Below are 14436 nucleotides of genomic sequence, written 5' to 3'. Positions count from 1 at the left end.
AAAGATTTGGAAGCCTTTAGTCTCCTGTCTCAAAGGTTGAAAGGCTAATCCTTATGGATGACCCGTGTCGTACGTAATTTGGGGCAGCACTTCTGGGGAAGGGAGGCGGTGGGGTCCCTTTGTTTTTTGCTTACGTTTGAGTGTATTCTTTTCATTTTTTGGTCTATTTGTTTTTGGAAAAAAAAGGAAGCAATCCATGTATATGAACAAATGTATAATCCTACCCTGTGCTTCACAATAAAAAACATTTGAAACAATATTTATATTATAATTTAAACTAATAATAAGTGACAATAAGGGACACTGAGAGATTGTGATAGAAAAACATTTTTAGTTCTCAAGAAAGGCATCTGAATGTTATGCCATGTCAATATGGTGAAGTTTCTATGTGCTGTCCAAGACAAAGACTGTTAAAAAGCCATCTCACGTGGACCTGAACGCGACCGGCAGGTGGGCATCAGTGCTGCCCACCTCACGACAGGCTAAAAGCAGTCGTGCTGAGGCTTAAAGGGATAAACCCATTAAAAACTTCCAGACTGACCTCTCACACTGTCCAGCCTATGGGCTGAGCATGCAACATAATCAGGATGGGTCAAGGGGAAGGGGGGAAGGGGGTAAGGCATGGAGGGAGGAAGCATGGATGGAGAACATGCTGGGTCGGGTGATTGAGTTGTCTGACCTTTTTGTTGACCATGTGACCAAGAAGAGGAGGCACCAGGGATTAAAGATCGAAGGATAAAAGAGCAGGACGGACACCCATCGTCACAAGGTTCTACTAAGAAGCACCAAGCAGCTCGGAGGAAGAGACCAGGAACAGTCCTTTTGAGCATCTGTGAAGACAGGTGAGGAAAAACTGCTTACTTATTTCAGTGCTATTACTACTACTATTACTATTACTACTACTACTACTACTGCTGCTACTACTGCTGCTGCTGCTGCTGCTACAACAGCTACCTAGTATTGCAACTGCTGGCACTAACTTCAAATGCAATAGTTGTACAGTAGTAGAACTGAATATGGTGCTTGGATTGGTAAAGTGCTTAAAGTAATAGTATGCATGGATGAATCTAATTAAATCGAAATTTCTGCAGAGACTAACATTTTAACAGTTGGTGAAACTTAATTGGAAGAAATTAGGGAACCCTACTCTGTGTATTCATCTTATGCTGGTAGATCAGTATTTTCAACAGATAGTAAAATTGCTCGGTAAACCGGTTAAATGGAGCATTTAATTGTCAGTGTAAATGCTGAACTGCGAATGTAAAATGGTTCAGGAATTGAACTCTGCACACTGAGAAAAGGCTGATACAAAGAACCATCGAGAAGAGAACAGGTGCTGGCATTTACTAAAGCTTGGAGAAAAGAGGATTGACTTGAGGGGCAAAAAATCACGGGAGCAGATGGCTAATTATTTGTTGGCTGCCCTCTGGCTGTGCCCTGGCGCTGTTCCACAGATCTATATACAATACATCAGTGTGATAGATTACTTATAGGAGAGTCATTTTAAGTCTACCCATGTGACTGTTGGATCTGCTATGAGACACAGGTGGGGCTAATACTTGAGCAACATAACGTGACCTGCAAGATTGCTTTCAGACTCCCTGATTCCCCTAATGGGATTACTATGGTCACTGGTCAGGAAAGGATAGAGACAGAGTAGAGCTTAGGAAAGATACTCTTTAAGAAGATGAAGAAAGAAGAAGGTGGACAGACAATGATGTGATCTATTGGTCACCCATGCACTTACGACTGCCTGCTCTCAATACCATGACATGATGTTGAGACCTGGCCATCGGGGTCTAACCTCATACAGTAGCTAGATTCACACCTGTGGGACCAAAACTAAACTTAACTAAACTAATGAAAATATAATTAGAATAGTGCATAATATAGACTGATAGACAGCATTATAATGAGCAGAAGAATATCTTGGATTGTTGTACCATGCTATTTATACATATTGGCCTCCAACAAAAAACAACTTACCAGCATCACACATACTGCCTCCGAATTCATTAGCCTTCCTACACCCAAACTCTCAGACTTGAACGACAGAGCCATCACGCTTAACACCCACAATATCAAATGACACTGATCACCCCCCCAATCATCACTTCACAACAATCACCTTCTGGATGGAAATATAGAACTTTGAGATGGGACATTTCTCGCTTTAGCAGGAGGTTTGTGCACTCAGCCATTGCAGCATTAAACAAACTGCTTTACGGACATGTTGCTGTGTGTTAGGAAGGAAGTATGGATGTATTTAGGAGATTCTATTTATTGTCTTTACTGTATGTTGTGTTGGAAAGAGTTGTCCAAGAGAGTTTGAAATTATTTGGTGTGGAAAAGGTTGAGGGACATAGCCTACTTACTATAAACAACGGAGGTTAATCCCTCATTACACGGGGCATCTCCGGTGTCTAAAAGTAGCAATTAATCTGCCATGAATTAAAATGGCATTAGAGCTAGCATAATCTGTCTGTTAAACCTAATCTGCATCATCCTCACTGATTAGCAGTGCCAGTGGGGACTGGAAGGAGACAGTTAGGGATTAACAGAAGGCTTTACAGAGATGGACAGAAAAAAAACCCAGATGTAATAATAATAATGATAATAATAATAATACCTCTCCTGTGTCTTTTAGGAACTAGCAACAGAAATGAACACCGCAAACCCAGCAGGAAGCGCACTGGCCGCTACTGGTTCCGCTGCTCCCACCACACCCAAGAAGGGACCACCCAAGTTCAAGCAGAGAGCAGCTCGTACATTCAAGAGCAAGGCCCCCAAGCCTGGCCAGAAGGGGTAAGCCAGCCACTGACTCTGCCTCTCTCTGTCTGTGAAACCACATGCCTCTCACTCTTTAATACATTCACCGTTCCTCATATAAGACACCAATAGATAGACTGAGGCCAATTCCCACAGAGGTCTAATTCTCATCACAATCATCATCGCTGACCCTTCTCTTCCTTTTTGCTCTGTTCAGCTTTGGCGACGACATTCCCGGCATGGAGGGTCTTGGCACAGACATCACAGTGGTCTGCCCATGGGAGGCCTTCGGCGACATGGAGCTCAGCGACCTGGCCAAATATGGAATCATCTAAAGCTGCTGGCTCCTGCCTTGCCCGCACCTCTCCTTTCCCTAACCCCCCTCTCTCTCTCAGTCCGGCATGCTACGATAAGGCTGCCGGCCAACCCACTAATGCCCCTCTCGTCTATCTACTTTGCACTCCACTGAAGTGGATGAAATGCATAAGAATATTCTTATGTTTATATTATTATTATTATATAATACTGTTTACAGTGTATAATATATACTTTGAAGTCATATGGCGAGAAGAAAAACCTTGCTCCCCACTCCTTTTCCTGCACCTGCTCCTCTCCTCATCACCTCCCTTCTTCCATCGATACCACTGGACGCAAGCAAAACACTAGCTACTACTAGCCTGTATTTGCTTCTAGCTGTCTGTGAAACTGTAAATATTTTTGTTTTCCGCATTTAATAAGAAAAATGTTTTACCTTTTATATTCCCCTCGTTCGTTCCTTTAAACATGGTTCTGTCTATTTTTATGCAGTGTTTTTTATTACTTGTTGATGAAAATTGTTTTGAACAGACAGGGAAACAAAGGGACACAAGAGTGTGTGATGTATCGTGACAACCAACGCTACAATGCATTTCCAGATCATTATGGCTGAGGAATTCCCTCTCTGTTGCAAACACAAAACTCACTTGAGCCACTGAATGTGTAGCCTTCTGTGAATTGGTCATGTCATCTTTAGCCAAAATAAATGGTGTCAATTTTTAGTACTCATATTGTCCGGTGTCTTTATCTGGAATCTATACAAAGCTGGAATGGATCACATCCAAGAAGGCCTGAACTTAAAATGTACAATTTCAATTTGATGAAACAACCAAATGGAATCACAAAACCAGAACCATTACACACCAATTCACCTCGCTATACAAAGGGTAACCCCACATACTGCAGCACAGCTGCAGTTTCTGATATGATACAATGCATTGCCCGCCTAGATAATGTACCATCACACTCTGCTGCATAAACACTCATCCATGCCTTCATTACATCGTTACTTGATTACTGTACTGTAACAGCCTTCTGTATATCACCACCACCAAAGTCCACAACAAACTACGAAACTCCACTGCCCATCTTCAGACCACATCAACGAAATGACAAAGACTACATATTTCCATCTAAGTAATATTGCCAGGATCCGCCCCATTCTGTCAATGACTGATGTTGAAACACTCATCCATGCTTTTGTATCATCTAGGCGGGTAGACTACTGTAACACTCTTCTCTCTGGACTACCTAAATCAACCACCAACAAATTACAACTCATTCAAAACACTGCTGCCAGGATATTAACCAGGACATGAATATTTGATCACATCACCCCTGTACTCATCTCTCTCTACAATGGCTCCCTATACACGCCAGATCTGATTTTAAGATTTTACTATTAACCTTCAAAATAATACACAACCTAGCACCACCCTATCTATCATACTGTACCAAGTTAATCCCTATATTCCAGTTAGATCCCTAAGATCAAGCAATGCTGGTCTGTTAACTGTCCCAAAAATAGATAAAACGCCAGTAGGTGGCAGAGCCTTCTCTTATCAAGCCCCTTGACTCTGGAGTCCTCTCCCCGTCCACATCCGACAGTCTAGCTCAGTCATCATATTCAAGAATAAACACACCCTTTTGCTTCAGCCTTTGACATCACCTAGTCTAAACCAAGCACTACATCCAGCTTAAATTGTTTACCTTGTTTTTATGTGTGTGCACTGTGCACACCACCCCTGGCTGCCACAGCAGAACCTCTGCCCCGAATTTTCCAGATCAGCCTGTTAGGAGACCAATTTTTGCTAAACAATTCAATCCTACAGATGTTGTCCAAACTTCACGCCAATCGGTACACAGTATCTCTATAGTCTTGTGATCAAGACGGATCTGTCCGATTTTTCATATTCTATCCTGATTGGCTAACATTGGCTTCCAAAGTTTGCAGGAATGATCCGTTTTGAACAAAATGCCTCAAACCGTGAATTCAGCGTGCGATTGCCGTGAAACTTTGCACACACATTCCCACTAGGCCAAGGATGAAATGCCACCCTAAATGTTTCAAATTGGCTTCATGGTGGCACTATAACAGGCTGATTCGTGTTTTTACCTATAAGTGCACCGATCCCTGTAAAACTTTGCACGCACACTCCCTAGAGGCCAAGGAAAAACCTCTGCCCTGCATTTTTCACATCTGCCTTTAATAGCGCCACCAGGAGGCCAACCTTTGCTAAACAAATGACAAATGACTCCTACAGATTTTGTCCAAACATCACACAAATCGGTACGCGTTATCTCTATGGTCATGTGATCAACACGGATCCATCCGTCTGATTTTTCATATTCCATCCTGATTGAAAGATATGCATCTCAAGTTTGCAGGAGTCGTTCGCTTTGAACATAATGCCTCAAATCATGAACGCAGCGTCCGATTGACGTATAACTTTGCACACACATTCCCACTAGGCCGAGGAAGAAATGCCACCCTTTTCACATTGGCCTATTAAATAGCGCCACCAGCAGGCCTATTTTTGCAAACATTTTTTTTAATATTACTCCTACAGATTTTGTCCAACATTCATATTCCATCCTGATTGGTAATAACTTCATTAACATTGAACCTCAACTTCAGCTTCTACAGATTCCACTCACCTCTATAATGTCTGAATTCAGAACATTGCTGGCCCGGCGGAGACCTGTGCTCCAAGGAGCCCTTTTTCTAGTTACTGCTTGTTTTTATGTACAGCCGTTTGGACATGTTTTGTGATAATGGGCTACAATAAAATTCGACTTGACTTGACCAGACCAGTATCTACCCTCTCCAGAGACCACATCACACCAGTCCTCTATGACCTTCACCAGCTTCTAGTCAAACACAGAATAGACTCCAAAATTCTAAAACAAGACCCTCAACAACCTACCATAGCTCCCCCCGAACCACTCTGACCTCCTACAACATCCTGTAGGACCTGGGGAGTTTGACGTATTATTATTAATAGCAAAACAAGTTCAACATACACAAATAGCAGCAATCAACTGGAAAGCGGCACTCCGCAGAGCATATGTGATATAAGGCAACCTGGTATAGCTCGGCCATGAGATCAATTGGAAGTGGAGTGTCTTCCAGACAGACAGACAGACAGACAGACAGACAGGTCACACACATCCAGACTCACACGCACACGCACGCACACACACACACACACACACACACACCCACACACCCACACACACACAGGCGAAAACATAATCTCTGCCTCCCAGGCTTCCTGCGTAGCAGAGGTGTGCTCCTCAGAGGGGACACAGGTCCCAGGTTGGACATTCACTTCACATATATTCACTGATGGGGACATTCAGTTCCAAATCTGTCGACTCAGTCAGCAAATTGAATCACTCCCAAATAAATACATGAAAAACAAATCAAAACTGGTTGCTAGGGTTATTCCCACAAATAACACTGATGATCTAATATCAACTCAGAGACACCCATTGGCTGTGCAGCTACACAAAGACTCCTCTATTTTCTTTCCCCAGTTTAATACCCAGCAAACATTGTGTGAATGAATACAGTTTGTAACACCTCCGGGTTTTCTTAAATCATGACACCATGCTTGAATTCTCACTAATGTTAAGCATCGCACACGCTCTAGGCTTTAATGCCCTTGACATACTTTACAGACTCAGAATACATGATGGCACATAACATTACACTCCCCTCCAGGCTCCAAGCAAGCTTGTTGTTAATTATTTAGTTGAAAGGCATACCCCCACTGTTATTCTCTATCACAGATAAAGCTACAGTGATTCTCCACCATTCCCAACCCTTCTGACGGAATAAACACACCCTGTAAACTCCCAAATGCCTGTACAGACATGAGCTGAAGTGTTGCGTACAGACTTGCAGGGATGATCAGTGGAAGGTATTCTCTATTCCTGATGCAATGCTCCCTAGGGCTCCTCACTATTTCCATGGGCTGTTGCAAACAGCTCACCAGTAAACTATTATGACTACTGGTTTGTCTACTGACTTGTAGTGTTGGTGACAATAGGCTGAGTCAGGTCTTCTAATCTCCACTCCCTATTCTCCGATTCACCTCTGAGGGCCTCTAATATGGGGCTGAACAGTCACCTTAACAGTGATTTGAAGTATAGCTTTACAGATTTAGTTCAGTTTCTGTGTTTACAGTTTAAATTTCAACCAATCTCAAAATGACTGGTTGTCAAAATGTGTTTTGATGCTTTAGAAGGTCACTATGATACTGAAGATTATGATGTGCAGTGATTGTGGGAGGTTATGGGAAATGGGAGTCAAATATATCAGGGCGTGGAGTTTCTCCTTCCCTTTCTCTCAAGCCCCCCCACACCTGCGTGTGTGTGCCATTGCCTCCAGGTCTTTGAGCCCCACCTATACCTTCCGAGAACCTTCTAAGAGAAAAAGAGAAAGGGAGAGAGAGACACAGAAACACACAGAGAGAGAGAGAGAGAGAGAGAGAGAGAGAGAGAGAGAGAGAGAGAGAGAGAGAGAGAGAGAGAGAGAGACAGACAGACAGACAGAGAGACAGAGACAGAGAGAGAGAGAGAGAGAGAGAGAGAGAGAGACACAGAGAGACAGGCAGACAGACGGGGTGAGGGACTGAAAGTAGAAGCGTAGCCAGGGGGAGGGGAGGGGGGTGCAGTAGTCGCCGCTCTCACCTGTTGATGTAAATCTGAGAGAAGTGAAAACAATCCTCTCCTCTCGCATCAACACCCATTGGCTCAAATCTCTGCACTGTTTCTTTTCCTCCTCATACGGTCTTCCGCTTACCTCGGAGCTCACAGAGATATGGGCACATCCTGGAGACAGAAGGCACATGGCTGGCTACACTCTCACATGAGTGGCCTCTGATGCCTCAACACTTTAGAGTTTATCGTGAGACTACTTTGTAAAACTTCAAGACGAGTTCTGAAGAAAGCAAGTGGAAGGAGTGGAAACGGGGCCGTGTGTTGACTTACATCCCTCAGGACAGAAGGTATGTCATCTTTTATACACAAGCTTAAGTCGGAATTATACTTGGTTGCACGCAAGTGCCACGCACCAAAAATAGCCAATCTACAAACTTACAATGTGTCGCAGCGTGACATGTTGTGAGCTTGTAGATCTGCTATTTTTGATCTGCGACACCCGCATGCAACTAAGTATAAATCAGGCCTTGATTTTTTGGGGAGAAATCCATCTCCCAAGTCTGGGAGATGGATTTCATGGCTTGAACTACACAGTAACTAGTTTAAAAGCTGTATTGACTACGGGACTGTAATATAAGTTGTGTAATGCTTGTGGTCTTTACTACTGTAATCATTTGGGCACGAACCATAATGGGTATGTGGTTTGGGCTTGCTGTGTCAGCTATTGCTAGTAAAGCTAATATAATTCCGCTGAACCTCACCAACAATCAAATTCGGAACCTTACTGACAATCAAAGTCCAAGATTTAAGTTAAAAACACAAACATGAATATGTAAATAAAGCACTCTAGCTGAACATTTTTCAGTCAGTCATGTTTTTATAACTCCTGTATCTACTATGCTCTCCTGACCTACTATTTAAACACACGACTGGCCCAAGGGTTAATTTCTGGGCCTGGGCCATATTTACCCATTGATAAGCCTCTTAAATGTCATCTTTGGATCTCTGACACAGAAACAAGGGCTCTGTTATGAGCTAGAGGAAGTGACAATCAGCTATCAGGAGTGCATATCTGTGGCCTCTCTCTCTCTCTCTCTCTCTCTCTCTCTCACTCTCTCTCACTCTCTCTCTCTCTCTCCCTCCACCCCCCCCCCCCCCCCCCACACTTCCAATCTGTGTACAGGCCACAACCTCCATACAGTATGTTACTGCCAGGGTCACTCTCTATCTGTTCATCTGCCTCTTTCCTGGTGTGACCACAGCTTTATGATCTCATGTAACAGGGACAGTTAAGTTGTCCTTCATGGCTGTTTACACTGCCTGTGTCCCAAATTCACCTTGTTACTTGTTATTCCTTCCTTGTTAGCTCTTGCTCACGCTGTTCTCTCCCTTGTTCTGGCTTGTTCACACACTCTCTCCTCTCCTCCCTGCTGTCTCACTCTCACTGTCTATTGGCTCAAATCCTCTCTCTGTCTCTTTCTCTCTCTCTACGTCCCTGCCTTTGTCTCCATGCTACAGTATATGTTCTTAGTCTGTCTCTAGTGAGCCTGTCAGTATCTCTCTCCCTCTCTCTCTCTCTCTCTCTCTCTCTCTCCTGCCTCGTGACCTTCTTGCGATCCCATCGGTCAAAGTGACACATTAACATATTTTGGGAAACTTGCACTTGTGACACACAACTCAAAGGATTCATTAGCCAAGCAAAGCTGTCAAAGATACATGTGAGACATGTGTTCCATTATGCTGCTTGTTTCAGGCAACGAGGACCCGCCACGTCAAAGGACCAGCTTTAAGAGGACACTTGAAAAGGCTGAACTTACTCCTAAAGCGGATTACCAAAACAAGGATGGCCTTCTCATCCCAAAAGCACAAATGCCTTCCCCTCTTCCTCCTCCTCTTACGTATAGTTTGCTACCAGACACAGACTACCAACAGTACCACTAACAGCACCATCATCCCCACCACTGCAGCCTCACCTACAGACACGCCCACTGCCATCAACACTTCCTCAAACTTTTCCCAGGATGCAGTGCCAGGCTGCGGGGCGGAGCTGGACCCTGCCTTCACCTACCTGTGTGACCGGCAGGCAGCATGGGGCATCGTACTGGAGAGCCTGGCCTCTCTGGGCTTCCTGGTCAGCGCTGGTCTCCTGGTGGGCCTTCTCTTCTGGACCCTGTGGGTCTGCGTGTCGACGCGGTACCAACGCGGGGGCTTCGGTGGCACAGTGGCTTCCATGTGCCTGTTCCTGTTTGCCACGGCGGGGATCTTCGCCATCACCTTTGCCTTCATCATCCGTCTCACACCTGCGACCTGCCCCACCCGGCTATTCCTGTTCGGGGTGTTGTTCTCCCTGGCGTTTTCCTGCATGGTGTCGCGCAGCCTGGCCCTGCTGGGCTTCGCCATGGCGCGGGGCTGGGGGGAGCCTGCTCTGGCCCTGGGGCTCTTCGTCGTGCAGGTGGTCATCGCCGTCGAGTGGCTGATCATCGTGTTGGTCCGGGACGGCAAGCCCTGTGCGTACAGCCAGGGGGAGTTTGTGATGCTGCTGATCTACGTGCTCTTCCTCCTGGCCCTCGGCGTGCTCCTCTCCCTCCGCAACCTGTGCCACTCGTGTTTCACCTACAGCTACAGCTACACGGGCGGCTCCCACCGGCAGGGCCAGGTGCAGGCCACGCTGCTCTGCCTCACCCTGCTACTCTCCGCCGGCATCTGGGTGGTGTGGATCGCCCTGCTTACCAGGGGGAATGCAGAGATGGGCCACCAGCCGCAGTGGGACGACCCTGTGCTGAGCGTGGCTCTGGTGGCCAACGGCTGGGTGCTGCTGCTGGGGTACGGCGTGGCCCAGGTTGCCTTCCTCTGCCGGGGCGAGCGCAAGAGCAAGGAAGGTCCCCTGAGTTTCGCCGGCTGGACGAGCCCTGATGCTGAAATCCCGGGAATGGCCAGCCAGAAGGAAGGCAGGGAGAACGGAAGCTTTGAGAACGACGCCGACCCCAGGAGAGGTGAGAACACTGAGGGAGAGAACCAGGAGATTTCATTAGCTTACCACCCTATAGTGTGTGTGTGTGTGTGTGTGTGTGTGTGTGTGTGTGTGTGTGTGTGTGTGTGTGTGTGTGTGTGTGTGTGTGTGTGTGTGTGTGTGTGTGTGTGTGTGTGTGCGTGTGGGGTAATTTTATTATCAATATTTAATTTAGTGTTAATTTAACTTACGTTAACGTTAGAATTGAATTAACACTCAGGATTTTACAGTGTAGTGCCTAAAAGGAGCCAGTTTCATCAGAGAGACAGAAGGAAATGAGAACAGTGATCAGTCGGCCAGTAAAAAGGACACTAGAGACCAAATTGACAGTGATTCATCCTCTGGGCCAGGATCATCCTTTACGCTGAATGATAGCTCTGCAAAGCCTAAATGAATGAGCTGAATTCCACTCAGTCAGCTCAGCTCTCACAGTGGGCCTTTCTGATGAACGCTATATAATGAACAAATAATTAACTGACTACATCATGCCAGCAGGCAGGAGAACCGAGCCAGTACTACGATCACCATATGAGTCGGGATTCTCCATGACAGTGAGTAATAAGCCATTACAATTAACAATCTAACTCCATACACTCAGTAATTAAAAACTATGACCTTTTTTTTTACAACTGGAGGCAATTATGGCTAAGGCATATTGGAAGGTTAATGAAAATGCAACATATCACTGTGTTAATTGCACTAACATGATAAATGTGTGTGTGTGTGTATATTTGTGTTTGCCTCTGTGTGTTTGCGTGCTTGTGTTTAGGAAATAGACCCGGACAAAGATTACACCATTCCTCGCCCCCAGACCACCAACATCAGAGAACCTTATGATGAATACTATGGACGCCCTATCTCTGATTAAGATCACACATATTTTCCTATCTGCTCTCGCTCTCCCTCTCTCTCTCTCTCACACACACACACACACACACACACACACACACACACACACACACACACACACACACACACACACACACACACACACACACACAGTACTGAATGATAACACGATACCAAATAATAAGATACCAAAGACAAACAAGAGGCAGAACCAACTCATGCACTATAATGTACATAATGTACTTGGCACAACATTTTTAAGCTCTCTTACGTTCGTTCTTGTACAAATATAAATATATGTTTGTGTCGTCCTCTAATGAGAGGCTGAAGAGGGGGAAACATGTAGTCTACTGTACTTACACAAATAAAGGCATCCTGTACTTGAGGATGTATCATCACAGATAGACTATATGAGCCTAACATTTGCCTGTCAGAATCCAGATTAGTCCAACGTTGGCCTATCAGAATCCACATTAGTCCAACGTTGGCCTATCAGAATCCAGATTAGTCCAACGTTGGCCTGTCAGAATCCAGATTAGTCCAACGTTGGCCTGTCAGAATCCAGTTAGTCCAACGTTGGCCTATCAGAATCCAGATCTGCTGCACTCTGTCGAAGAGACAGTCAATGTGTGTGCACACGCGCGCTATAGCTGCATGTTGCACTGAGGAGTATAATGGTGCCTGGGGTGAGAGAGGAAGCATGAAGCTGTCACTCTGAAGGTGCCAAACTGCTGGGAAGGGCAGAGGCATGTATGAAGGGTGACGAGAGGAAAGTAATATAAATGAAGGTTGGACAGAAGGGGAGAGGAGGAGAGAAGACAAGAGGAGATTGGAGAGGAGAGGAGATGGGGTAAATCTTGACTTCTTACTTATAGACGGATTTCCGCGCGACGTCATCACAGAGCAGAATGCGCAATCTGCGCATGCCCGGGTGAAGGCGCGTTCGAAAATACAGCCCTGAGCGGCAGTGAGCGCACTGGCCAATACAAACTAATAGGCGAGTGTGCTCCGGTGCGTAATTTCCAAACGCACCCATAGGCTTCCCCCCGCAGCTGCGCGGTCATATTCCTCTCATGTTTACTAACAGGAAACCTCTCTATACTCCAGCGTACGACCGGTTCGTAAATAACAGATCAATAAGTTAAGAGCTTGTAGATCTGTTCTCCTGGTCAAGTGACACTGTCATACTACGGAGTATAAATTAGGCTTAAAGGGCAAGAAGCAGAAAGAGGAGAGCAAAGTAACGGAGGGAAGGAGAAGAGGAAAGTGGAGGATAGGAGACAATGAGATATTATGTCATCTCTGTGGGGCTCCAGTCATTGTTGCTTAATGTCTTCATAAAGAAAGTTACAATGCAGTTGTCATGCTTTTACAGCAAGACAAGTCTCATTAACAAGGCAAACTGTACCCAAATGGAATGGGTTTTCTTTACGCACCTATTTTAAATGATACATTTCATTTTTCTAATGGATTTTTGTACTACATGTGGCTTTAACAAGTGTTATTAATAAAATGTTCATAAATGAAAGTGCATATTTGCTTGTTATCCTTACAAAGCGATGCCTAAGCACCTACCATACACAAAGACCACAGATGGCTCAGCATGGGCCAATTATTGTTTCTCAGCCTGAGCAGGTGTTATGCCTCCTGGCATTCATTGCAAATTATGGGTCGCATTATAATGGGCGCTATGTGATAGTACACCACAATACCCACTAGGTGGCAATGCTGAGGCATTTTAAACTGCTACTGTGCAGTTCAGTCACAGAAATGGAGAAGCAAATTTCCCAGGATTGAGTGAAGGAAGGGAATGAAATCCTTTCGATTTCAGATGGAGATTTCTGCTGTAATGCATTTATGAAGTTAGCTATTTATTTTTAACTAAGACGCCGTGTTTGAGATCATATACAATCAATCATGCAACTATGCCATCCTCATTAATACAATGAATGAACAGAATACTTTGACATTAGTTTCGTGACAAACACCAAAATGATGACGCTGTTTTGCCCCATAATGATAACTTTACCCTCACTCACCGACTGAAGGTGGTGAGTGAGGGTATGACCATTCATTTGAGATTGTAGAATCTTTGACCAAGATGCAATCCTTCTTCCCACTTATCTGATGGTATTCAACCAATTCTTTCAATCAGTCCTACTTCAATTACTCTGACAAAGCACACGCCATCAAATTGGCAATTGGCCTCTTGTGCATTGGAGCAAGCAATTAACAGGGATATGAGGTTTCCGCCACATTTAAACCATTTACGGCCATTAAGTTCAGACGCAATTAAAGATAGTTCCAGATTTCTCCCTCAGTAACAATTAGAAAAGTTGTAGTGGTCTTACCTCCGTCATTGTGGGACCTTGCAGTAGACTGGGAGGCATGCGTTACAGACCTTTTCTCCGACTATGTGGCATCCGCTTGCGGTTAGGGTTAGGGTGCGGGTTTGGTTCGGGTTTACTGTTTAATGTCGGAGCACTGCGCTGTCGGAGGAATGCGCTGTCGGACTAACGTATTGCACCCGATTAGACTTAACTTCACTAGAGCCAAGTTAACTACACCAGCAATGTCGCCAGGCGATGTGGCGTTAATTGTGTGCAATTGTTGCCATTTCACAAGCTTGTGCTTTCACAGATTTTATATAAGAGAGAGAGAGAGAGAGCGAGCGAGCGAGCGAGAGAGAGAGAGAGAGAGAGAGAGAGAGAGAGAGAGAGAGAGAGAGAGAGAGAGAGAGAGAGAGAGAGAGAGAGAGAGAGAGAGAGAGAGAGAGAGAGAGAGAGAGAGAGAGAGAGAGAGAGAGAGAGAGAGAGAGAGAGAGA

The 14436-nt window shown here is 45.0% G+C and overlaps 2 protein-coding genes across 3 annotated transcripts; both read left to right on the top strand.

Moving 5' to 3' along the window:
• Positions 1-810: 810 nt before the first annotated feature.
• pde6hb (phosphodiesterase 6H, cGMP-specific, cone, gamma, paralog b) lies at positions 811-3350 on the top strand. Its single transcript, XM_084072133.1, has 3 exons — positions 811-842; positions 2648-2805; positions 2987-3350. Exons 2-3 carry the CDS (start codon positions 2663-2665, stop codon positions 3102-3104), a joined length of 261 nt encoding a protein of 86 aa, XP_083928259.1. The 5' UTR covers positions 811-842; positions 2648-2662; the 3' UTR covers positions 3105-3350.
• Positions 3351-7525: 4175 nt separating this feature from the next.
• Positions 7526-13139, top strand: LOC311055976 (G-protein coupled receptor family C group 5 member D). Of its 2 annotated transcripts, none has more exons than XM_084072293.1 (4): positions 7526-8099; positions 9506-10745; positions 11258-11313; positions 11532-13139. In XM_084072293.1, the coding sequence occupies exons 2-4, from the start codon at positions 9596-9598 to the stop codon at positions 11628-11630; spliced, it is 1305 nt and encodes a 434-aa protein (XP_083928419.1). In that variant the 5' UTR covers positions 7526-8099; positions 9506-9595; the 3' UTR covers positions 11631-13139. The 2 variants fall into 2 exon arrangements, with proteins under 2 accessions (XP_083928419.1, XP_083928418.1); XM_084072292.1 differs by having other exon boundaries at positions 11255-11313.
• Positions 13140-14436: the final 1297 nt, after the last annotated feature.

This window comes from Gymnoscopelus microlampas, assembly GCF_963454915.1.
Source record: "Gymnoscopelus microlampas genome assembly, chromosome: 11".
NCBI classification, from domain to species: Eukaryota; Metazoa; Chordata; class Actinopteri; order Myctophiformes; family Myctophidae; genus Gymnoscopelus; species Gymnoscopelus microlampas.
This window is presented reverse-complemented; position numbering and strand designations above follow the sequence as displayed.